Here is a 26,149-nt window from a genome sequence, read left to right on the forward strand (position 1 = left end):
TGGACATGTACCGTATTTACTCGCATAATAGGCGCACTTTTTTTCCAGAAAATCCGGCTCAAAGTTCGGGGTGCGCCTATTACGCGGGGTAAAACTTCCGGAAATTTTTCGACTCGCAAAATTGAACACACCGCGTAAACGCACTCGTGTACGGGCCGCACCCCGTTTTCGCGAAGAAAATGTTAAAAAAAAAAAAAGTCCATGTAAGTCCATGAAACTTTCGGAATGCACGCGCCGAGGCCTCCGCGATCGGCTCTGGCTGCGCGCAACGGGCGCTTGATCGCGGAGGCCACACACGCGCGCAGGAGCTTCCAGACGCCGCCCAAGGCCAAGCTCATCATCATCATCGTTTTCCTCCGCCGCGAGCTTTCGCTATCTATATCGCCATCAGCATCTCCAGCTCGTTTTTTTTTTTTTTTGTTGTTGTTTGTTGCTGTCAAGTGCCGGGATTTGCGGTAGCGCGATAGTTATCGTGGTTTATGGCTTTGCCGCGGAGCGTTGATGTTTTAGCTCGACGGGCAAGCACCGGCTGGGAGTTTGCTCTCGAACGCGGCAAGCGTGCGGCAGGTCGGAAAATACGACGTGGCCGAGAAGTGCGGCAGTTGCGACTGCGGCGTCCTTAAATTTTCGTACGCGACTCCAAGGTTTTCGCGGGCCTAAGTCGGGAACGTTTCCGGCTGGAGATGAAGCTTTCCAAACAGACGTTTAAAGTGAGCATCCCTGAAAACTGTGTGCGGCTGTTCTACGCGATGTCGTTGTACGTGCTGTGGGTCCGCAGCAGCTGCGACGGCAGCAGCACTAGTAGGGACTAGTAGTCAGTTCAGCAAAAACTTTGTTAAAATAAAGATTGGGAAGCGGGGGGTGGCGAGGCGTCGGCTTGCAATCGTGTAAATACAGTATTGATCACAGTGCAAAGTTCGGGGTGCGCCTATTATGCGCGGAAATAAAAAAATCTGATTTTTCGCGCCCTAACTAGGGGGTGCGCCTATTATGCGAGTGCGCCTATTACGCGAGTAAATACGGTATGTCAAAAAGAAAATGAAATGGCCAAGCACCAAGAATTACAAAAAGAGCATTGGGCACAATATGGATGTCCCAAAGCAATTGAGTAAGGGCATGACAAGCTCAAACTCAGTAGCTATATTTGTCTTTTTATTTTTTTGCCTCATCTGTTTCTTGCTGCACTAACTGCAGTTTGTTTTTTTTCTTTTCAACATATTTTTACTTCCACATTCTTGAACACGGCAGTTCCTTGTACATGGTTTTCTTGCTTTCCGAACATTTTCAGTTCCTGAAGCATGCGCAATACAAAACACCGTGCACCCAAGTTTTCATCTGACCATGACTTACTCTTGGTACTTCTGCGAAGAGCCTCCACCCCCAGATTCCTTCCCTGTGTCCCCCTTGGGGCTGCCTCTGGAGTAGAGAGAGTAGAGCGAGCTGCCCGAGTCTCGCTTGGAGCCGCCACTGGTCGCCGGCAGGAACTCCTGGATGTATGCTGGCGGAGGACCGCTGCCAGCACTGCCACGCAGAGGAAAGGCAGGCGGGCCGGTAAGGTAGGTAGATGGGTAGCCTGGCCCCAGGAGGCTGCCACCGTGCCGCTCATAAAAGCCTCGAGAGTCGCTGCCATCATATGAGGCACCGCCTGCCCGCAGGTACGACTTGGATGAACGGCCACCTCCACTAGGCCACAGGACGGGGAAGCCATGACGACCCGTGCCCCCCGTCCCGTTCAGGGGCTTGTACGTTGCTTGGGGCGCCAGGCCATTCATTGAGAACACCTGTGAAGCGGTAAAGCAGGCAGTCAGGAAGGACTTTCAGTCGCAAGGTTATATGAACAGTCACTTTCTCATACTACGGTGAGCAAACATGTGAAGCTATTATAGCAACCTTCTTCATTACCATTCTCATGGGGGCACTCCAAATTGGTGCAAAGCTCGTGGATAATTTATTTAAATATTTACATAACCTAAACGCTAAACACCGTCATGGGCATTACATGGGGAGGGGGAAGAAACAGAATGTTGCAATTTTTAACACATAGTCCTTAGAGATGCACCTCACTGCAGCAGACAACCAGCGTGTATATCAAAAAGAGACAAAAAATATAATGAACGCCTTGAATACGGTAATATCAGAAAAAAACAGAAAAAAAAACACCGTTCCGCAGTAAACAGCTCGCATGTATGAATACAACACTTATGAACACACAGCTCACATGAATACAACAAACAAACAATGGTTAACATGGCAATGTTTCAATGCAGTTAACCAAGGATGAGTGGCCAGAGATTGTAGCTAGATCACTGGGGAAGCTGCAAGGAGCGGTGAACATTTAGACTTGTTTGTGCATGCAATGATAAGCAGCAATTTGACAGCTTTAGCTTAACATCACAGCATGCCACTACTCCTTCCATTACCTCAATATACTCGACACATTTCCTGACTGTGTGCAATAAGCGGAGCGCTTCAGCTCACCATTACCATGCTTAGAAGGGTCAGGGTTCGGGCTAGCGGGTAGTCAACATGAGGATCCATAGCTGTTGTGTCCCTTCAATTTTGTGCGCTATGAATCCTCACATTACCATGCTACCATTGCAGTTCCCAAACAATAAGCTGACTGCCAATCTATGCCACACACAAGTGCAGCTGCCACCCGAGAGTCACAATATGGCATATGTTAAGAGTGTGTTAACCCTTCGAGTGTCGTTTACGTACCAGGCAACCGTGCCAGCTATCTATCTTTCTAGAAGCTTATACTTTCATCTTGCGCTGTTTTCTGCGAGTTGAGGCACGCAGAGTGATTGCGGCCACCCTTCTCTCGAAAAGGGATTTGGGGGAGCACTAGCTCTGTGCACACAAACAGCCCTACACTTGCGATCTTCTTTCAGGCATTCACAAAGATGGCTCTGCCATCAGTTGTAACTTTCAAGAAGCTTCCCCCCCCCCCCCCCCCCCCTTCATTCTCGCAGTGTCCGTTACGACGTGCCTCGAGTAGGGAGCGCACATCGCTGCCTTTCCGCACATGATCCGCCTCCGGCGGAGTTGATACAGCTCCCTTCTCCCGAGCGGTGGGAGGCCGTGCTGGTTAGCTCAGACCCCAAGATCCAAGTGCGGGCAATCGAGCGGGCCAGCGAGGTCGCCGCTAGCCATGGGCTAGCGGCCATCTAGTACGTGCCTCCGCAACCTGCTCTCGACGCAATAAATGTTTTACAATCCAACAATCCACAGCCTCAATAGTCTCTATCAGTGGGAAGCAAGGGCCTTCCATCTCTTTCTCCAACAAGTTCTCACTTCTGTGTCGCATCCCTCATACCAATCACACACACAGCAACAAAAATATGAAAAAGCACAACCCACAAGTGTTCCAAGGAGGTAAACCAGGTGTTCCGGGCAAAGATGGCCCGATGGAACACCAACGATGCTTAACCGTGGATTTACTGTTGCACCTCAAACCGAGCAGCGAGTGCAAGGGCACACTCTGCAGATACCATGGGTGCTTCAAGCGGGCTGTAGCAATGTGAACCATTCTGATAAAACCCTGCAACCTGAGAACCAGCAGGCACAGCTGCACGAAACTTCGTAGTTCTTCACAGGTTTGTGCTATGATCTTACCCTGAAAACTTTAATACCATGTCTCATGAAGCAAAAATGTTGGTGTGGAACGGTAGCATCCCCCCAGCACGGCCAACACAAAAACGGCGCACGAGCGTACACATGCCACAGCTCCACCTTATCTCCGCGCACTACCACAATTTTTTTATGTTAATGCTGTTGAATAAACAATACTCAAAATACTCAGGCCAAAATGCTTAATATTCATTTCTTCATACATAAAAAAACCTACTTATGCTGCTATAACTGCTCAGTGCACACGCCACAGCACAGCAACAGAAGAGAAGGCTAAAGCACTCTACCTCCGTTAGCTTCATAACTTCGGCAGCACCGCAAGCAACTACAGAGGCAAATTGTGAATCCTGCAGAGTGCCCCCAAAAAAGACAGCACTAAAATAAGCTCAAGAAGCAGCGATGAAAACCAGAAGCTCACCGTTCCCAGGTCAAAACAAGTGGGTGTGGCTGGTGTCCAGGTCTGCAACATGGCAGGAGGGTAGAATGGAGGGTACAGCGCAGTACTCGGCCCCGCACTGCTACCACCTGCATTTGCTGGACCGTAGTTCACCTGCAGCAAGTGGAAAGAATTCAACAGACATATGAAGACATACCTACTGCAGCCCCGTAGTCCACGCAACAGCCGAGAAAGTCTCACACTCATTACCTCCCGCATCCTCCTAGTTGTGCCACAAAAAAAGACACCTCTCCAACCCACATTCAAACCCTACCGTCTTAACAGGCCATGAAATGAATGTCTGCATGAATGGCACTTTGCATAGCAGAGGCTGCACTAAGACTTGCCCAAGCAAAGCAATGCTAGCTCTAGAACAGTTTGCCTAGTGATATACACAGCCAATGGCTGGAGCACACATTCTTCTGTAAATCACAGCCGCGAGTTATTTTTCAGACTCGAAGGGGGACAGGAAAAAAGGCGGAATAATCAAGCAGCCTGAAATTAATTCATTAATCAAGTTCTGTGAAGCTGTAAGTTGTAACGACCGAATTTTGAGCGCCTCAAAAATTGGCCATTTACTGCGCTTGACTTCAGAGACAGTATTACTGCTGGTAGTCAAAGATCAAAGGGATCTAAGAGCAGCTAAAAACAGATGCTCTTAGAAGAGTTAACCCCAGTCTGGCCAATGCCAGCCAATGAGCCTTCACAGCATGGCCACAAAGGAAAGGCAAAAGCCCACCTGCAACGGCCCCTGGTAGAAAGTGGATGCCTGCGTGGTCTGTTGGGGTGCCACCGGTGTGGTGGCTGCTGGTTGGCTGGTGCTCAGCGGCTGCGTCGAGACTCCCCCTGGAGCAGGCACAGCAGGTGTGGGGGCCCCGGCTGCCACGGGGGCTCCACTCAGACCCTCCCCACCAGCCATCAAGTGGGGGGGCTGGTGCCGCAGGCCATTCTTGTACGGGGGCAGGAACGAGGCTCGGGAGATAGGCTTCGCCTTGATGCGTGCCTGCAGTGCACGCCAGGTTTGCCCAAGCTGTTACAAATGCTAGGGACCAGACCAAGAGTGTACGGGCCCATTACTACTAGTGGCTGTTACTAATGACAGTGACAGCTAGCTTTAGAGTGTTAAAACTAGTACACACAGAGGGATAACAGCATCCGTCTGATGAGTAGGGCCCGGACATTTAGGCATTTGCCTAAACATGCCTATAAATGCCTAAACGGGGGATTTTTGCACTTGCCTGCCTTTTTGTCACTTTTTAGGAAACACTACCTATTTAACCTCACTTTTTGCCTATAAATGCCTAAATCCGGCACTTCAGTCCTCGGTGCCGTTTTTCAATTTTCACACATCTAAGTGCGGTGAAAGCCGCGCGCCGATGCACGCACAAAAGGCGCGGGGTCTCGCCGAACGTGTTTCTCGAATTGTGACTTGAAGTTAGTGTAACGAAGTGTTTATCTCGAAGTGTAGCAAGAGGCGAGTTTGGAAACAGACCTGACATACATTAGTGCAAACTTCTCAACTTGACGGAAAGGATGACAAAGGTGGAAAACTCTGGACTCGCAATAGATGAATCGTTAAAGGTAGTGGCAGAAGTACCAGCAGCACTTCGGCGACTGGAAGGAAAGGGCGTTAGCGCTTCTACGAAGATGCAACAATTGGTGGTAAAAAATAGATGCCTAGAAACAATTTCCCAAATCGCAGACTTTCTTCGCGGAGATAATACGGCCACATCACCTGCAGGCCGAAGCCTTTATCAACTCGCATGTTTTAGGTTCGCGCGACGAAGTTCATGTGATGTCAAAGAAACCTTTTAAAGTACAAAGCTATGCTTAGCGAAAACCGAAGGCCCTTCAAGTTCGAAAACCTGAGAATGCGCTTTATTGCTTCAGTTGAGTACTGCGTAGCTCTGTGCTTGACTTACAAATCTCGTACTTGTGAATGAAGAGTATTATTCAAAACGCCTATTTTCTCTTTATAGCGCCTATTTCAGTATTTTTGAGCGCCTAGATGCCTGCCTATTTCGGGGTTATTTAGTGCCTAAATTTCCGGGCCCTACTGATGAGGTACCATAAAAACCGGAATATAGGTCTGACCGGAATAAAGGTCGACCCCCCAACTAACCAATTCTAAAAATGAAAAACATTTTTTTCAATGGCAGAAGTGCCGAGAAACACCCTTACCTTGAAAGAAATGCGACTCTACCGGTTGCACAATGGTGACAGTATTTATTTTCATTTATGGGCTTGTTGGTATGTACACCCGGCCAATTTTTTAACACTATCGCGCAAACATTGCCTCGCGTGCTTGTCACCGTCTTATTAACGGCGCTGAGCGGCGAAACAAACGAGATACGCATATGCATCCACACACCCTTACTCTAGCTTCTTTCGCTGCTCCGTGCCGTGATAAGGAGCTGACAAACACTCGAGACAATGGTCGCGTGATAATGTTAAAAAATTGGCCGGGTGTACAACACAGAGAAGGGCACAAAGTGAGCAAGCTACTCCGAGTCGTCAGAGTCGGCCAAACTTGAGTAGGATGACGACTGCTTATCGCTGCCCACGTCCCACAGAGCGTCATACTCTGTGCCGTCTAGCGCGTTGCTAATGCTGCACTTCCTAAATGACTTGCGCACCATCTCTGCAGGGAGAGATTTCCACGCCGACGACACCCAGCCACAAAGTCTCAAGCGGTGGACGTCGCAGGCGGCCAGTGGGGGTGGTGGGGTTGTCGCTCAGCATCCATTCATTGTAGAGTTCGCGCACTCTATCTTTGAACGGCTTGTTTAGCACGTCTGGTGGCTGCAGCACAGATGTCAGTCCGCCAGGGATGACCACAAGGTCCGTCTTGCCATCGCCCAGGGCCTGCTTTACGTTGGCTGTAAGGTGACCTCGAAATGCGTCCAGAACGAGCATGTTTGCTCGCTCAAAGAGAGCACCAGGTCGCCGCTTCCACACGAGCCGGATCCACTCCAGCATTAATGATTCGGTCATAAAACCCTTTTCATTAACCTGGACGATGACGTCGCGTGGGAACTCCTCTTTCGGCAATGTTTTCCTTTTAAAAATGATGAAAGGGGGCAGCTTGTACCCATCGGCTGTGCACGCGAGCATCACAGTGAATCGCGAGTGCTCGTTGCCACTCGTTAGAAGCTTGACTTGCTTAGCTCCTTTCTCTGAAACAGTACGACTTGAGGGCATGTCGAACCAAACTGGCGTTTCGTCGGCGTTTCCGATTTGACCCATCATGTAGTCGCGTTGGTGCCGGAGCACAATGACGTATCGCTGAAACTCGACCAGCTTATCTTCGAATTCTTCGAGCAGTTTCTGGCACACAGAAGTATGGCGCCGTAGTGCAAAGCCCTTCCTCCTCATGAATCGTCGCACCCAGGATAGGGAAGCGCACCTGAAGTTTGCTCCCACTGCACCAGCGCCACTTCTCCCCTGCCGGTCATTTTGGCGTTCCTGTCCGGGCACGTCACGGGCGGAGCGCATTGAGCCAGCAGCCTGTCGACTGGTACGCGCGTGCTGCTCGCGCAGCTGGCACTCTCTCTTTCATTGTGAGCACGTGCCGTCCTGCTCGCGGGCGCACAAAAGTGTTGTTGCCGCTCGCTGTGAATTCCGCGACGTTCTAAGAGTGGAGAAACTTGTTGTGTCTGGGGCTGTCACAATAGTTCTCTGAACATCGGCGGCCAAGGACTGCCCGTGGAATTCTACAGATTTCCTGGAGATGTCCTACATTCTTGGGGAAAAAAAATTTAATATTGGAAAATTGTAACGTACAGTAACGGAAATATTGAAGGTAATGGTCCACCTTTTCTATATGCAGCAAAATCTTAAATATTTTTCATCGCTCGTATCGAGTAGTTGACGATAGGAAAAACGTTAATACTGAAAAAATGCAAGCCTATCGATGGGAGATTGCTATAGTGAAATCTTCCAGTATGTGAGAAAAAAATGCGTTCATACACTTTTTCCTATTAAAAAATGTTTTTGTCCGGAATTGTTGGGTATGAAATGGATGAGAGCGAGAAACGGCAGGTCTCGATAACTGCTATGGGCAGGGTGAAGTAAGCTTTTTCCTGTTGCTAAACACGTTTGGCATGTTGCACGCGTAATATTATTTCTGAGCACTTTTTGCTGTAATTCACTAAGCATGCAGTGTTTAGTAAAGCTCGCGTTAACGAAACTCATTTCTTTTGCCATTTTTTCTTTTGGAGACTGACAACAGCTAGCGGCGTTATGCAGACGCGTGTGAGGCAAGGTCAGTGATCGCCTCAATGTTCCGACTTGTGACGCCTGGCTCAATTTTCGAAGCTGCTTTAAATGTAAAAAATTTCTAAAAACAAAAATAATCAGAATGTTTGCTTGCACATGAATGAGCGTTTGCATATGAGCGATGGCTCTGCAAATAAATTGTTTTGGGGATGCGCGTGCACTGTAATCGGCATTAAAATAAATATACCAACCGCTTATCTCCGTTGTAGCGATTGACCAAACTAGAGCATTTTTTCTCTTTGCCGTACATAGCAAGAAGCTGGTAGGCGCATTTTGTGAGTGTTTTCGTTTTTCTCCTCAGCCTCGCGTGTCGCCTTAAGGCCACTTTATTTTAAGTTAAAATAAAAATTATTTCCATTATTATTCAGCGAAACACGTAACAAAATCCTTATTATTTGGCCAACAAACCTGCATGCCCCTAACTGCTCAGCCACCCAACGAAATTAAGCATTTTGCGAAGATGCCCGCGCCAAAAAAAAAAAATGGTATTTACATGGAATTCCACGTCTTAAATGACCTCGTCATTTGCTTGCGATACACATTTCGCCATTACGGTACCGGCTTTTTCATCAACAATTTGCTTCACGTAGTGGGCCTGATCCACTAGCAGTTCATTTTTCAAGTCTGCGCAGCGAAAAAAAAAATTCACTGTCCACTATTTCTTTTAACCTACATCTCAGAGCGTACTGCCGCGACAGAAAGAAATGCGAACAGCGCAGTGCCTATGCGCTCCGCTGTGGGAATTTATTTTCGTCACGCTTATACTTGGCTCGCAACACAAATACGCTAGAGACATCAGTGATACAATAATGTACCACTCTAGCGTCTTTTTGTTACTACCGAGATAAAAACGCGTTGAAGATAAATTCCGACTGCGCAGCGCGTGGGCGCCGTGCTGTCCGCATTTTTTCCTAGCGCCCCTGTACATTTTGCTAATCCTCTGAAGCTCGTCAGCGTTCAAGCAGGAGGGAAAAAGCTCGCGACTGCAAAAAGAGATTTGCAGGCTGGTCAACACGTGCTAGTACGTGCAGAACTGGCTTTTTTTCAGGAGAAAGCGCGCTGCTCGCGTAGCTACTGAATGGGAGGGAGACCGGTTTGCCCGGACAGAAGTGCGGAGTCGGTCGGAGAGGGCGCTTTTCAGTGGCGTCCGCAGCGCCCCCCTGCGAAGCTGCGGTCCCCTATGGCGAGCCCTTAAACTGCGCCCTCGTGAATCCAGACACACGGGCGATCTGTATCACTTTCACGCGGATGTATTCAGCAGTCACAGGCAGCGATCTCGCACGCAGCTCCCGGACAAACTCCGCAACCTTGTCGTCCAGTTCTGGATACGCTGCGGTCCGCCCACGAAATGATGTTTTTTTCTGGTTGCTGCAAGTTGTAATGCGCATCTTCTGCCTCCGCCAGTATCAAACGCTCTTTTCGGATACTCTAAATTCGCGCTGTGCCGCCAGGTTGCTGTGAGCTTCCGCGTACTCGATCGCCTTTTTCTTGAAGGCTACGGTGAACTGCCATCGGCTTCCGCTCATTTTGAAAAAAAGGTGGAAAGCAGCCTTTAACCAAAATAACTTTGTCAACGGAAACGCAAAATGGCTGTGCCACGAAACACAGCGCTGCTGCCGATGGCGATGGTGATGAAGGCTGTTGACTTCAGTAGCCCATTGTTGCAAGACTTCCATAGTTTTTCTGCCAATGACCGGTATATAAGACGGGGGTAGACTTTTCGGCATTGTTTTTTGGAAAAAAAATTCGACCTATATTCCGGTTTTTACGGTAGATAAACAGCACTTTGAAAAGCTAACAACACATCTGATGACAGTGAAGTTCCTACGAAGCTAAATTTCCAAAGCCATGGCGACATGATCTGAAGTTTTAAAACTGCAGTTGATCAATGTGCCAACCAATGCAACTAACAAAGTCACTTAACTGCAGAAAGAAAACTATACAGAGAAGATGGGGGATTGCATTTGCACATTTCTAGCAAGTGATGCACAGCACATCTAAGAAACAAAGCAAACTGAAGCTCACCATAATGGGCTTTCCCTGGAAGGAGCGCACTTCCTCACGCAGGTACCTGTACGCCTGCTGTGCATCCTCATCCGACTCAAAGGTCACGTACCAACTGCTGTTGTGGGCAAACTCACAGCTCATGAACTGAGGGCACTTGTCACCAGCCTTGAATAGTGCCTCAATGTCCTGCACACACGACAGCCGACAACTAATGTTACTTCCACACAAAGGACTGCCCAACATGCACTGCACCAAAATTACACAACAATGGGGACTGCACTCACCTTGACAGGAGTGCTCTCAGGTATTTCTCTAAGGATGAGGACACAGCGCTTGTGGTTGGGACGCACTTTTTCACCAGCCTCATCTACCTGCACGTTGGGGGATTCTGGGAAGGGAACCAGAGACAGGAACCCCAATGTCAGCACACAGGATTTCAGCCTCCAACACTCACAGCGCGGAAATATGTGTGGCACAGATTTCTCATTTCCGGGGTAAGATGCAAAACACCCAGACTATACTTACTTTTATTTCAATTCTACTTTCATTTTATTCAGACTTTATATCACTATTTTAACACCCAAAGCTACCGCACTGACCAAAATAAATACCAATGCGATACAACTTTGACTGAGAACACAGCAGTTGCTATATTGCCAGTCAAATGTGCAAGCAGTATGAGAGAGAGAAAGGAATTTTAATGAGGGAAAGGTGGAGAGCTCGGCCGGTGGTAACATGGCCCTGGCCTGCTACTCCACACAGGGGAAAGGGAAGAGGAGGAAAAGGAAAGTGCGAATGAAGGCTGATGATGGCATAATACACTACTGAAAGCTAAGTGGTGTTTTCTGCAGCAAAGAGGCTGGCTTTGAGAGACATGTGAAGTCGCATCATCTGCTTCACTGACTGCACCAGGCCAATATTAACAAGGGGAGGCCCTCCCCTGAACTTCAGCCAAATTTTGTTAATTTTTAGTTTGCACAGATTACATTTTCTTGTCTAGTGTATGCTGGCATCCCCAAACAAATATGCAATTGATTCTTCTCTATTTCTATAAAATATATTTCCCAGAAAAAAAGATGCAAAACAATTGTATTTAAAAAAAAAAAAAAACTCCATTTGTCAGTACCAATTCACTGTTGCAAGTAATAGAAAGAATAGCATGACCCCTCTGCAATAATGATTGTAACCTTTATTAAACAATAGCACCTAAATAGATGTACCCGAAGAGCAACAAGCGGGAAAGAACGCAGCACAGAAATTCACCTCTCGTGTTTTGAACTGACAGCAAGCTACAAACAGGTGGCAATTCTGTATACCGTGCAATCTCAAGCATTGACCTGTGACAGGTAAAAAAAAATACTTCCCTTAAAGAACAGATGGTGCCATAAGTGAAACTTATCGCAGCTTTGCAGCTGGAAGTCCCATCACTATGACAGCCAGGACCCCAGGATAGTGCGGCCAGACTGCACTGGGCGACTCCCAAAGGCTTTCAGCACCATGGGGAATGTACAGGTAATTGCTAATGTCCGATGTCTACAGCACCAAGGCTTACAGCATTCCTGTTCCTCTATGTGCGGTACTCATTTAGCTCTCGGAAGCCTGCACTACTGGTGCCAGTAAAAAGCCAGCGGTGATGCCCCGCTGTTTTGTTGGCCCATATGAATAATGGCTGAGTGACACCAAAGCTTCCAAGGAGAACCTTCAACATAACATAAAGCTATGACATGATTTACCCAATGCACTGATTCAGTGCAACGCGTTACTGTTGCTCAGGAACAGAAGGACACTTAATTTTCGCAGAAAAGCCCAATACTATGTGCATGATAATGAGCTCAAATATGAATGCTCACCTCGTAGGACGTCGACGATGAGACTAAGATCCTTGGTTAGCTTTTTGATCTGGTTGAAGTTGGCCACTGTTCCAATGGGCACATACTGATCGCTGTCCATTTGAGACAGCAGGTATGTGTCATTGGCAAGATTTTCCCTGCACCAAAAACAAGGCTTAAGTGTGGGTTTCACTCGGACACAGCATGCCACTGTTTGGCTGCATACAATGATTTTTTTTTTATATTAGGATACTATTCAAGAATACAGTGGCGAATACCCCTCAATTACGGCCAATGGTACTGATCGAATGTAACATCACAGTTACCATATATACTCTTGTATATACTCACAAGGGCTGCGTTTTTTCTCTCGGTTTTCACAGGACAAGGCCCTTACAAGGGACGAGCATTTTCCCGTAATTTTTTTTTCTGACTAGAGCCCAGCTCCGATTACGTCTCTTTTTTTTTATGCTGCGAAACACATTTTTGTGACAAATTAGCGCAGTCCCAGTGAATCCTCCAAATACATACTATACTGTATCACAGATGACAGGATACGTGCCCAACGACCGGCGTGAATTGTAGTAAACCGTGACTAGATTCAAAGCACTTTTGCTGCAGCTTCTATGCGAAGTACGCTAAGCCTTGCTACTACTTGAACGGCGCATTACTACAGCATGTATCACCAGAACCTGGCAGGCGATGAGTCGCCGCAAGGAAATGCACCGCTAGCTTGAGTGCTCCCCAATCTGCCTTTTTGCACACTGCAACACCTTCTCCTTTCTGGCATGAATACTGAACGCACACGAGCTAGCAGCGTTGAGGCACCGCATGTTCAAGGTTCGAGGTGGACTCCAGCACACAGGACGATGCGAGCATGGCCACACCCACCGTCGCAGGCAACTTTCAGTCTATCAGCTCCCAGCTTAACGCACAACATGGACAAAATTATGCACACATAAAGCAATCCTTTCAGTTGACTTTTTAAAAAACTGTTTTGAACTATTGGCCAAGTTGGGGGTGTGGCCCTTACACAAGTATACAGCACATTACATGAAAACGAGGGGCTCTATCTATACCATTCCACGTAAAATACAAAGCAGTTATTGGACCTATAACCACTGGCTAGTTGGAGATGCAAGCAAAAACAGAAGATTTAAATTCAAGCTGCAGGAGCCAACAAACACAAATCATACATTACAAATAGCCCCACATCAATACAGCGCCATGAACAAAACCAACATCATTAATAACACAGTACACTACTTTCATGTAACAAAAATGATGAAACAATTACTCATTGGCATCCACCCAAGCCTATACTGATGACACTGCTAACAATCTCACTGAGTCACAAAGTCCAGCACAGAGCATTTACTGAGTGTGCATGTTTGCCGAATGGCTGGGTACCTGGGCACTCAATTATGGATGGAATAGCCACGACAGTTGGAGCGTGTCAAAATCCAACGACATTTCTGCTAGAACGCGAGAAGCCCGAAAATTCCTGCCCAAGTAATCTCAACACAGTTTGACATTGTTTGTCAGTAACTGCACAATCATCCTGTGCACAGACACTACAGTCAAACCACATGAGGCAGGCAAGCAGCGCTTGGGGCAGTGCTGGTACCTGGAGAAGTAGTACTCAAGCTGCTGCATCAGCATGCGCCGCAGCTCAGCCAGGGGCAGCTCTTCGGGGGCAAAGTGGGGGGGCCCCAGGCCGTGGGGCGGAGGGGGCGCCATGGCCGTGCCCCCCTCCGGTGCTACCTCCGTGGCCACAGCTGCCGAGCCATCACAGCCTCCTCCTCCTCCTGAGCACACAGAGAAAGCAGTCAGGACAGCCGGTCTAGTCCTCACATATGCACCACCACTCCTTAATCTTAGGAGTGCATGCGAAGTAACATTATATATACATAACATGCCAAAGCTAGAAATGGGCTATAAGGGACGTCCGTATTACTCAATGCTTTGGGCCACCAGGGCTTCTTTAATGTACATGCACTAACATCCCACAGCGTACATGAGCCTTCACATTTCACCTCCACTGACATGCAGTCACCATGGTGCAGAATTGATACCAAGGCCTTGAGCCAATCAGCCACTGAGCTGGCACAGCAGGTCCTTTATCCAGAAAAGGCTGAACCGTATTGGGAATCAGTTACTCAGAACCACAAATCAATAAACATCACAGAAAGCAGCCTAGGCTAGATGTCTGCAAGCACCAAGACACTTCAGAAGGCCAAGCGTACTCTTAGACGTTCAAATATTTCAAATAATTGGTTTATTGGGGCTTAACATCCCAAAGCGACTGAGGCTATGAGAGACGACGTCATGAAGGGCTCCGGAAATTTCGACCACCTGGAGTTCTTTAACATGCCCTGACATCGCACAGCACACGGGCCTCTAGAATTTCGCCTTCATCGAAATTCAGCCGTCGCGGCCAAGATCGAATCCGCGTCTTTCGGGTCAGCAGCCGAGCGCCGTAAACACTGAGCCACCACAGCGGGGTGGCTCAGTACACAAAAAAAAAAAAATGACAATGTTTAAAGGTGTATGCACACCAAATTTTGGTTGCATATTTTCTTTGCAGCCCTCCGCAAGACATTAATGTAATACCAGCAACAAATGAAACGCAAAGACAATGAAATTGTAACACCATTTTAAAAGATGAAGAGTGAGTACTAGCACACGTGATCTCTCACTTCAATGGTGTAAGGACCATTATGTGGAAGTGTTAATGCACCCCAACCATATTCTTTTCTCCAGCAGCTAATATTTTTGTATTGTTGTGCCCCCATTCAAAAGCATCCTGTTCATGCATCATTTGCTGCTGACAGTACATGCTCCACCCCAAGGCATTCACATATGACCTGTAACTAATTTACAATTTCTTCTCTCATGCAGCCTCAGTTTCAACAGCTGAACTGTGCTCTAACGTCGAAGTTCAGTATAGGTCCCATGAGGAATAAAAAATGTCCAATATAAATGCTCCCTTGTCAATTTAATTCACTACAATGGATAAGCCAGCCTGCCTCAAGTGCCAGAATGACAACAAATAAAGAAGTAGCAAATATTTCATATATTATTGGTGTCCCATAAGGCTTATACTGATACTGACGTCTCATTCATTGTTCTGCCTGAAAACAAACAGCACGAGAAAAAAAGATCAATTGATAAATTATTTATGGCCTGCAAACCAACAAGACAAGACGAGGCTAAAAAAAAAAAGATAATACAGTTTGCACTTAGAAACAAAGAGTATTGTTTTATTGCCACCAAGTATGTGATGCTTAACAACTCTCACTAGCAAAACAAATGAAACCAATAATGCACATTATACCTAGTTAAGGAATGATGAATTTTAGTGAAAATCAAGAGATATGAAGGCTTACACAAGTACCACAAGATGATAAAAACAAAATTAGTAGCACCGATTCTAACGAGTAGCATACCACCAGCGCTAGACAACATGGTTTTCCACACTTTACAGCTAACAAAACTGTTCTACTGTTCAGAAAAAAAAAAAAAAAAATCATAGCTGACGCTAGAACTATTCCACAGAACCAGTTTATATAGGTAAATGAAAATAAAATACTTATTGCAATCAAGCATAATGGGCACAAAGAAAAGGGCTAAGGGTTGGTAAATACTATCCCAGTTACAATGCATGTGAAAGCATATTTAATACTGTTACGCCCAGGCATACATAATCATGAACAAAAGTCATACATGAACATTTTATCATTACTTCCCCTGGTGCTGAAGAAAGCGTTTTTAAAAACTCTTGAAGACTTGACAAAAATGACAGTAATTTAAAACTGGAAATTATATCTTCTGAAGACCTAAAAACAACCAGACAGCACTACCCCCCTCTAACCTTCCAAACTGACATGCTAAAATTTCCTGAGAATAAATGCTAATGTATCAGTACAATGCTTCTCTCCCTTTAACAACCAACAGACAGAACACTACAATTTCCTATAAAAAATCAATTAACTTCAAACACACAACCAACAGAGCAGAAACTTACTCAGCCAAGAGAATTTATCTTGCCAAGATAATATGCAGCCTGTGTATGGATGCATAGCACCACGACAGTGAAGATAGGAACCACCACTGAATGAGGACGACCAGCAATGCTGCTATCCAAGAGATTTTAATCACTAGATCGCAAGCCTAGCCTAGGTTGTACCTTTTTATGGTAGGCTTTTTACAAGCAATTACAGTTCTGCAATGAAACGTAAAGAAGAGTAAACAATATTGATTAAAATAACTCCTTTGCTTAGAAGGCCTTCATTCTCATGTCAAACTCACCAAAACAGCTCTGCACCTATGATAACGCATAAATTGCACATCTGTTCCGTAGACTCTAAACAAGGTGCCTGTCTTTTCAACATTACCTGTACCTCATAGAATTCAAGCAATGACCTCATGAGAAGTGCCCCAAACACCTTTTGGTGCCAAATGCGAGAAGCACAGCAAAACATGATTGCCTTGCACACCGGCGTTGAAACTGTCCCAGCCAGTGCAGAACTGGGCTGGTACACTACATTAAACAATGTAGGTAACCTGGTCATGATGCAAACAATGCAACTGTACTGTTGGCTTTCGCTGCAACGTACCACAGGAACAATCTTACAACCAAGTCAAGCAACCAAAGGTGGATGCAATGCAGGCAGCATATTAAAACATTCTTTGCTCCTGTGCAAGGCATCTCAAGCTGAGCATTTTCACTTCTCAACTGCCGCTCAGTGAGAGCCTATCAGAGACAGTAAATGGCCCAGGGCCAATTCAGCTCCGAATTAAATTGTGCGCATTAATGCTTTGAAATATTCATTTTTAGACATGAAACGCGAACAGAGCTGAAATCTGAGCAGAAATGGAAGAAGATTTTGCCTGAGGTAGACTGACTATTGGTGCGTATGACTTTCTATTTGATGGTGTGAAGTCTGCTGTGCAGAGTTGTTAACAGGCCCTTTTGTATCCTTCTCCAATAGCTGACATTTCGTGCATTCCTTTTGGCACAAAGCACTTTTCTGTTCACATTTGGGTTGACAATGATGGAAAACACAGTCAAGACAGTGGAACAGTGCATCTGCACCACAAAGAAAATGTGAGTGAAATGTGCACCGTGGCGTGGCATCAAAGGGGCAGCACAGCAGTTATTTTGGTGGAGCGCTACCTCTAAAGAAGCCACTGTGACGGGCACTAGGGTTTTTTTGGAATAGGTCACCTATACATGCGAACTATCCCTTTCTGACTGGGGCCATTCGAGGTAAGAAAAATGAGAAGAGCAAACCAAAACATGTGTGGAGCTCCACAACACTGGCTGAGTACAAAGCATACAAAGCATGGCTGAGTAAAGCTTGAGAACTGCTACGAGTCTTAACGCGACAGCATTAAGGTTCCCGTCCTGCTGAAAATCCGGCGGCAGCGTTGTAAGCGAAAAATTCCCGGTGATGCAATTTAAGTGGGCCACCTAGGTTACATGATCTTGTGGCATCATCGCAACCTGGCCACCGGACTGTGAGCAAAATGGGGCAGGTGGTATTTAAATTAATGATTGGTCATGAGCGGTTGCTCAGGAAGAGCAACCTGGGACGCACAAGCCCCACCGGTGGCAGCACCTGTTACCGCAGGGCAGTGGCATATCATTTAACCGCTGCAACACTGCCAGGAGTGATATGAGGACTCCCAGGGCTCTATGCATGCAAAGTCGAGAATGACCAATCCACATACGTGGGCATTAACCCATTAACGCTATCATGTCATATACCCTTAAGGCAGAGCTGAAGTGTCTTTCTCCAATTTTTGGTTGGTTGGTTTGGTTTTGTGGGGTTTAACGTCCCAAAGCGACTAAGGCTATGAGAGACGCCGTAGTGAAGGGCCCCGGAAATTTCGACCACCTGGGGTTCTTTAACGTGCACTGACATCGTACAGTACACGGGCCTCTAGAATTTCTCCTCCAAAGAAATTCTAGCCGCCGCGGCCGGGATCAAACCCGCGTCTTCTGGGTCAGCAGCCGAGCACCATACCCGCTGAGCCACCGCGGCGGCTCCAATTTTTCAGTTTAGTAGCACAACATGTGTTGACATCATACTACCATTATTATTAGCCACCTCAATAAAAAATAGGGGGAGCTCTAGCAAAAAGCCGAATTGAACTCTGCTGGACAGCACGAGGAGAGGAAAAAAAATGCCAGATGGTTTAGCGTGGTTAGGCTAAACGCGAATTAAATGCCACTTAGGTTTCGGTTCGATGCTCGGTTTTCAAGGCCAAGCAGGCTTCAGAAAAATTAGTAAATTTATGACGCAACAGCACCAATACCCATGTATGCAGAATTTGTCGCTCTCTACTTTACATTCACAGATCACTGGGAGTCCTCATACCACTCCTGGCACAGTGGTGCAGCAATTAAGCGATGGCAGGTGCTGCCACCGGTGGGGCTTGTGGTTTGGTTTATGGGGTTTAACTGTCCCAAAGCGACTCAGGCTATGAGAGACGCCGTAGTGGAGGGCTCCGGAAGTTTCGATCACCTGGGGTTCTTTACCGTGCACTGACACCGCACAGTACACGGCCCTCTACAATTTCGTCTCCATCGCCACAGTCGGGATCTAACCTATGTCTTTCAGGTAAGCAGCCAAGCACCATAACCAATGTGCCACCGCGGAGGCTGCCGGTGAGGCTTGTGAAACCCAGGCTGCTTGCTGCACTAGGCATACATTTAACCAAATGGAATTTCTCGCACCTTAGAAATAAAGGCGCAGAAACACCTTCCTCCACATGTGGGAATAAACCAATTTGTAGTGAGCAATCAACTGCGTCAGCTTTTATCCTTTAAGCTGGCAGTATGGGCTCAAAAGCATAAGCTCACTGCACCGCGGCCGAGCTGAACACCCATGTCCATCGCATTTCGCTCCACAAACGTGCACCGCTTTGAATGACCTTCAGGTTAAATTCAAGCACACGTTCCGCCACAGATGGCTAAATAACAGCCGCCATGAATCACAACGGAAGTCTCATGCAAACGGCTATGGCAGGAAAAGTTTCGCATACAGTTGAAGCTACTATCCTCGTGGAATATGGCGCATACGCGGGAGTATTGCGTCCTCGTGCCCAGTACCGTAAGTTCCGAAAGCACAACGCTTTAATAACTGCCTGAATTTGTCCAGCGAACAAGACGGAGGATAGCGCGCAAGATTCCATCGTCGCCGAGAAGTGGGCAGGAGCAAAAACTGCGCTGAACTGGAGTTGCCGCGTCTTACGTAACACGCTGGCTTCGTTGCGCTACCCCCCCCCCCCCCCCCCCCACCCACTTACACCGAATGAAACGAAATGCGGCAAGCGAAACGAGGCGATCCGCGTGCATGTGGGCTCACAACAGATGCTTCACAAGGAGGCCAACGACACCGGCTGGCACCGGGGAGACGGGCCGGGAGCAACAAACAAAAAGAACGCCGAACGCCAGGCGGCGACGAGGAAAAGGAATGTGAAAACTCAAGGACGAACGGCTTATCGCCCGGCGAAATGCGAGGGACGACCACAGGGGCCAGATTATAGCGGCCATGCCACTCGCTGCCCGCAAAATCGGCCGAAATGCCCCGACGAGGGCGACCGTCCCTCTCGAGTGCGGCCCCACGCCGACGAAACGGCAGCGGCGGACACCCGCATGAGGGGCGGTCAGGAACAGAGTCGCCCCAGTGAGAACCCCCTCGGCGCCAATAAACCGGGAAAACAAGGGCCGGCTGCCCGGCGGCGAATCACCTTCACGGCGGGGCGGCGGCGCACTGCCGCCGAGCGCCTCCACGTCGACGGCCTGCTGTGATAGCGCACGAACGCTGCTGCAGCGCCGGTGTTCCCGCGGAAGACAGCACGGCAGCACCACGCCGACGGACGATCACCGCCGGCACCGCGCCGACATGGTCGAGCGTGCTGGGGCGACCGACGACGACGACCGGGGGGCGACCTTTGCTTCTCGGAGGGGGCACGTCGCCGTCGCGGGATCTGGACGTGGCAGCAGCATCGCCCGCGCCACTACTGGGACCCACACGCGCCGCGGCTACCGAGCCCGCCGCCGGCGTCCGCCGAAGGAAGGAAGCGCAGCCGGTGCCCGGGCCGTCCGACGTGGCACCCGGCTCCGAGCTGATCGACGACGATAGGCACAAACGCCCAGCGAGAAGGAAACACGCGGGAAGAACACAAAAAGAAATGCCCACCGGATCGACGAGACGCCAAAACAAAAACAGAAAAAGGAGAAACACGCCGGCCGCCCTCCTCGGACTCGTGGCGCCATCTGCCACAGTAGGCTCGAAATAACCGGAGTGCAGGGCACAGCAGAGGAGGAGGCAATGGGGCGGAGAGAGCAGCGGACACCGCGATCTACGCGATGTCGGCTTTTGGCTCCAACAAGATCGGACAAGCCGCACAGATCCACAATCAGTAAATCAAAAGCTGCGTGTCATTCAAATGCTGCCATCAGGTCGGTGGTGGTGCGGTCTGCTAATTTTGATGTCCAATCTCACTACGCTGATAGGCGATCTGCCTCCGTCACCACTGATGAGGAATGCTGTAAATCTAAGTTAAACGCGCCGTGCACAATCACGAGTTGGGGTGGAAAACATGAATGCGCTGGCCACACTACACCACGCACTCCTCTTGCCGCAAAGAAGCGGCAGTAGAGGCGCACACCCGCAAAGGAGAGAAGCAATGCGAACCGCGGTGACGGATCCAAAAATCGAGAACACGTGCGCGCTGGGCGCGACTGAAACCGAACGGCTTGCCTAGGGCGCCGCAGTCCCCCGTCTTCCCAGGAGTTGGCCGGCACTTCCTCGCAACAAAGCTTTTTTTTTTTGTTTTGTTTTATGTGCACTTGATGAGCAGCGCTCGACGCGAAAGCGAAATGAGAGAAAACCAGTTTTGTGACAGCGGCAGTTAACAAATAGCTCCGCCTCGCGGTCAACCCGGCTCGGCGTCGCGGGCTTCGAGACCGGCAGCTGTAAAACCCACATTTTAGGCGTGTTCGCGGCCGATACGATCGCATCCCGCCGACAGAGCGTGCGGGCGGCGACAGCGCATGGCGAGGACCGCCCAAGCCTTGCGCCAAATACCCCACGCCGGACAGAAAGTCAGCCAGGCCGGAGAGTGAAATGGAAACAGGCTGAGCCCAGCGCTGTTTTTCGCGCCCGGGGCATTCTTCCAAAATACTGTAACTGAGCAGAGGTCTTTAACTCTACATTTCAGAAGGCAATATTCGAACTCTGTTGCAGAAACAAATAGACAGCTGAATAAAGACTGCGAAAGCCTTAAAGAGGGCATCAAGCGACAACTTACTTCATACTGTTGCAATGTAAGAGGTGGAGGTCACCTGACAATTTCACAGGACGCAAGCGATCAAAAATGAACGGCAGCGCTCAAGAATGGTGGTGGTCTTGTCGTCGCTGAGAGGACTTTGACTTTCCTAAGGCGTCGCAGAAAACGCTTCCCAGCTGGTAGGCTCGCAGGTGCATTTCATCGCTTTCCCGAGCGGAATATTCATTTTTATTTGATACCTTGACACGCAGTGTTAATACTGTTTAAATATTTATAACGTCGCAAACAAGGGTACAGAATAGCCCAAAGATGGTCGAACAGCCAACCAACAGTTTTCACTGCGAAAAACAAAATCAATTGGCTATGTATAGCCCACCTGGAAACCCTGATTAGCGAAACCCCCGACGCGGAAACTGTTAAACCCTCTCATAGTCACGTGGTACCTACGGTGAAGCCGACTAGCACGCGCAGCTGCGCCTCTCCCTTGCTGCCCTCCCCTAATCACGTGGTATCATAGCGCACGAGCCGGTGAGCGCGCGCAGGTGCGCCTCTGCTTGGCGAGTCACGTGATTTGCTGTGCTTGGGGGCCTCAAGGTCAAACGCGCTTCAAGATTCACCTTAGTGGTGGTGGTGTGGTGTAAACACGTTTATTAACAGCTTTTGAGTTAGGCCCTTAATAGGTTATGTGCCAAGGTGACGAGGACGCGTTGCAGTTGACCTTGGGAGACGTAGTAATGGAGCATTCGCTCTGCAAAACGTGCTTTCGCACAATATTTCGCGCTTAGCGACGCTAAACCGCCAGCGATATTTTTGAGCAAACGTTAGACGAAAGGCGAGACGACGGCACCTTTCCCCCCTCAAATGCATTTTTCCAGTCCGCTATCGTTTTGGGGACAGTGATGGGACACACACTGTGCGGATCTCTCTGACAGCATATGGTTCGCACATCAACTTCCTTATCAATTAATTTTCAGAGCGATTACACTTAATCCCCCTTACCACGAAATAAAAAAAAAAATTGAAACACTCGCCTATGCCTTCCTTGGTTTCAATGACTGTTCGCTTTCTTCATATGTGTTTCGAGTTCCACTCATTGGAAAGGACCTTTATTTCAGGAACGTCACGCGCGACGCCTCCTCGCCACCATTTTCGCAGAGCATGCTTCGCAATAACTTTAGAGGTCCTGTTCACGAGAAGAACCGGCGGCGTCAGTCAACAGCTTGCCAGCCTGCCACAGGTTGAGGGCAACCTTTCCACCGTAGCAGGTGGCAACGAAATTAATTCAAATAAATTTAACGCATTTGCCACCTGACCACCGTGGCACAGCGCATCAGCGCTTTGGTCGAGAGACAGACCACCAGCCCCCAGAATGTGCAAAAAAACTGGAGGAGACACTTAAGCCCGTTTCGCATGCAAGCGAATACACTAGCGAATCCTGCCGCCGCGGCGCAAAAACCCATTTTGAGTCGTCGCGGCGGTCCCTTACAAAAAAAGAAGTTTTAGAAAGTCTATAGGCTCTCTATAAACAATTCGTAGAGAACATTCTGTAGGTAATAAAAGTGCTATAGACAGTCTAAGACAATCTATAGATTTATGGCCATACACTTTTAGTTGACTTTTGTATATAGACTATGAAAAGACAAAAGGCAATGTCTATAGGAAGTCAATAGAGTCAATAAGAAGTCTATAGGCTGTCTATAAACCATTTTTATAAGGGGTGAGCGGCAAGGTTCCAATAAGTTGCAAATTTTCGCTGCGACGCGCTGCTCGGTCGCTTGCATGAGAACCAGCCTTTAAGCTCCGCCTTACGGGTATGACGCGACAGCGTAATAATTCCCATATATATATATATATATACACACAAGGCCGTTCTGGCGCAGTTGTGCAGCGGTTAAGTGATGCGGCTATCCGGTGGGCAGGTTTTGATAAAGCCCCAAGGACACGTGACCTAGGTGCCCCCCCCCCCCCCCCCCCCCCCCCCCCCCCCCCCCCCCCCCCGGTATTCTAGATTGCTCTCTGGGGCCACCTAGAGCCATGCCCGTGGTTTTCCGCAAAGGGGGCCTTTACAGCGTCAAAAGTTAGCCTTACGGCAGCTGGGAAAGAGCAACCTCAGTCTCACAAGCCCCACCGATCGATGATGATGAGCCGTTTGCGACTCATTGCACTGATTTGAATTTGCCGCGCTTGAATTCATTTCAGAAGCTGCGCATGCGCAGTAGTTGCTTGGCGGTTGATCCCACTGCTTCGACGTCCTTTCGTCTGACGTCCAGTTTTCCTCGTTTTTAAGCAATTTTTACCCAAATTATAGATCTTTCGGTGATCTTAAGTACTAATTACGCTTAATTACACAGTTCTCAATCTAATCTGACAAAAATGCGGCATTTTTTCGCCCATTCTGTGATAATTTTCACTACGCTGTGACGACTTCCGGTGGATGTGACGTCACACCGTTCCCGTCGCTATTCGAAGTCTACTCTATATCGACGCATTCAGTTGTTTTCATTGTTTTTTTTTTTCGCTATAATTGGCTATAGTTAACTAACCATTCTACAGTCATCAAACTTGGCGTCGGGGTTACATTTTGTCTCCTCTATCTGATGCTACCATTCGTTTTCTCCTATCCTGATTAGTTGCCGCGTTATTCGTGGAAGACAGCGTTACACCGGACGTGACCTTGGCTGCGAGTATGAGCCATAAAAAGGCTTTTAAAGGTGCACCGAAGAGTAATCTGAACACGTATTTTTACAGCGGGAACTCGATCTACACGTTCCGAGCGTTCTTAGAAACTCTGAATCATTGCCCTGAGTGGACGATTTCCTTAATTTAAATCCGATTAAACGTCCCGGCTCCCGCCTTTTTTTTCAATTCCCCGCAGGCGGTGGGAGAAGTTAACCAACCTTTCAACCAGTCCCGTGGCGGCTTGCCACTCTGCCATCGGCGTAGGGATACGTAGTGATCGGCGAAAGCAAAGATTCCACGCGTTTTATTTCAGTGGACCTAATTTGCAGCTATGCAGTCTCTGACTAGATCTATTCATTCACGGAGACCTAAAAAAAAACAGCGAGAGCAAAACCGCCACGCGATTGCCTGAAAGGCACTCCATGCGTTGGTTGACTCCTCCGTTAATCCGACTTAAATTAGAAAAATAGGCCGCACAGGGCAATAATTCGAAGTTTCTAAGAATGCTGAGTAGATCGAGTTCCCGCGGCAAAAATAAAAAAAAAAACGAGTTCAAATTCCTGTTCAGTGCACGTTTAAAATTAAAAAGAAAAAAAAAAGGGGTGTCCGTGTGCGCACCCAAGGCAATGCTTGAAACAGCCACCTGCCGGGGCAGTGGGGCAACAGTCAGCTGCTCCATCGCTGGAGGACTCTCCACCATCTATGAAAGAGGAGTACTACTTTCGCCGGAGGGATCTGTCATCGAACTCTCGAGGGTGGGTACTATATATAAGAACTCATCATTTCCAGTCGCCATTTCAATTCAACGCGCGTACGACTTATTACTTTTTTTTTTTTAGCAACGTTTATGTCGCCATAGCCGCGTCACGCGAAGCAGTGTCCCTGGCCACGGGGTGAGTTTCGGTTCGCTGTTTAGAATGGTTCTACTCGGTATTTTTAGAAACGGTTTGTTGTGGTGGAGAAAGAGAGGGAGGGAGGGGTATTAACCAATATGATGCAACTACCAAATAAAAATGTTCGAAAAACCTCCCGAGTTGTCCTTCAAGTGCGGCTCTAAGCTTGTGGCTGTTTAGAGGGGATTTCTAATATCCACCCCCTCCCCTGCATCCCTGCTATCGAACATTACCACCAGGAGCAGACTGCACGCCGCAAGATGGGGCGCGTACACTATGCGAGTAAATACGTATAGCGCACGAGCTGTACCACCTGTCCACTCAGTCACTTTGCTGTTCCCTCCGTACTTCTTCACAACAACAATTCCCCAGTACGCATTGACCATACAACAGACACCTTTAGCGTATCGTGTACCACGCTACCGTTACCGGAGTACTGGGAGCCCGCGCGCCGTCAGTGAGCTCGCGCTGATTGGTCCCGATGCGGCAGTGCACGCAGCTGCCGCGTACCTGGCGCCTTCAAGGCAATCTGCGCATGCGCACAGGCTCCCAGGTACTCGGGTGACGGTAGCGTGGTACACGATACGCTAAAGGTGTCTGCTAGCGAAGCCAAAACAGCGCCGTCAGGGCAGAAACCCAAAGCGACCGTCAACGTACGGGCGGACTGCGACCGCAGAAGAGAAAACAACGAAAGAAGAACCGCACTGTAAACGACGCGTGTTACAATTTGTCGGCGCCAGCCAGAGCAGGCACGCACGACACCCTCGTCTCGGAAAGTTCCCGAGCACTGTCGGGCAGCTGCTATTCTGGAGCAGCGGGGCAAACGCGCCCGTGGAACTTGCGCCTGACGGAGCGCGCGAGCTTCTCGACGCCTGGGCAGAGCCAGCGCGTGTCCGCGATAAAGTTGCCGGACACACCGTATCGCAGCCCCGCTGCTCGTTTTCCCGCGACTATCGTCTCTCGTCGAGCCTCGTTCCGACTCGGCACGGCATCGCGAGGCTGTCACACGATAGAGTTGGCAGTCTTTCGCGCTGGTGAGTCACACCGTGAATGACGGTCGCCCGGAAAGCAGCCGCGGCCGGCGTCACGCA

The 26,149-nt window shown here is 48.6% G+C and overlaps 1 protein-coding gene across 7 annotated transcripts in view; it reads right to left on the minus strand.

Annotated features, from left to right (window-relative positions):
• Positions 1-26,149, minus strand: part of Larp4B (La-related protein 4B) — a 78,385-nt gene that overhangs the window by 18,048 nt on the left and 34,188 nt on the right. For 6 of the 7 annotated variants that reach the window (XM_089543814.1, XM_089543815.1, XM_089543816.1 and 3 more), the window contains 7 exons: positions 13,808-13,988; positions 12,202-12,338; positions 10,636-10,739; positions 10,370-10,537; positions 4,806-5,069; positions 4,049-4,180; positions 1,351-1,781 (listed from right to left, as the gene is read on the minus strand). In XM_089543814.1, coding sequence (XP_089399940.1) covers positions 1,351-1,781; positions 4,049-4,180; positions 4,806-5,069; positions 10,370-10,537; positions 10,636-10,739; positions 12,202-12,338; positions 13,808-13,988 — 1,417 coding nt within the window. Of the gene's footprint in view, positions 1-1,350; positions 1,782-4,048; positions 4,181-4,805; positions 5,070-10,369; positions 10,538-10,635; positions 10,740-12,201; positions 12,339-13,807; positions 13,989-19,941; positions 20,411-26,149 lie in introns of those variants that run through there. The other variant, XM_089543818.1, reaches the window with a different exon arrangement.

The sequence above is a fragment of the Amblyomma mixtum genome, chromosome 5, assembly GCF_055824585.1.
Source record: "Amblyomma mixtum isolate Tamu chromosome 5, ASM5582458v1, whole genome shotgun sequence".
Classification (NCBI taxonomy): domain Eukaryota; kingdom Metazoa; phylum Arthropoda; class Arachnida; order Ixodida; family Ixodidae; genus Amblyomma; species Amblyomma mixtum.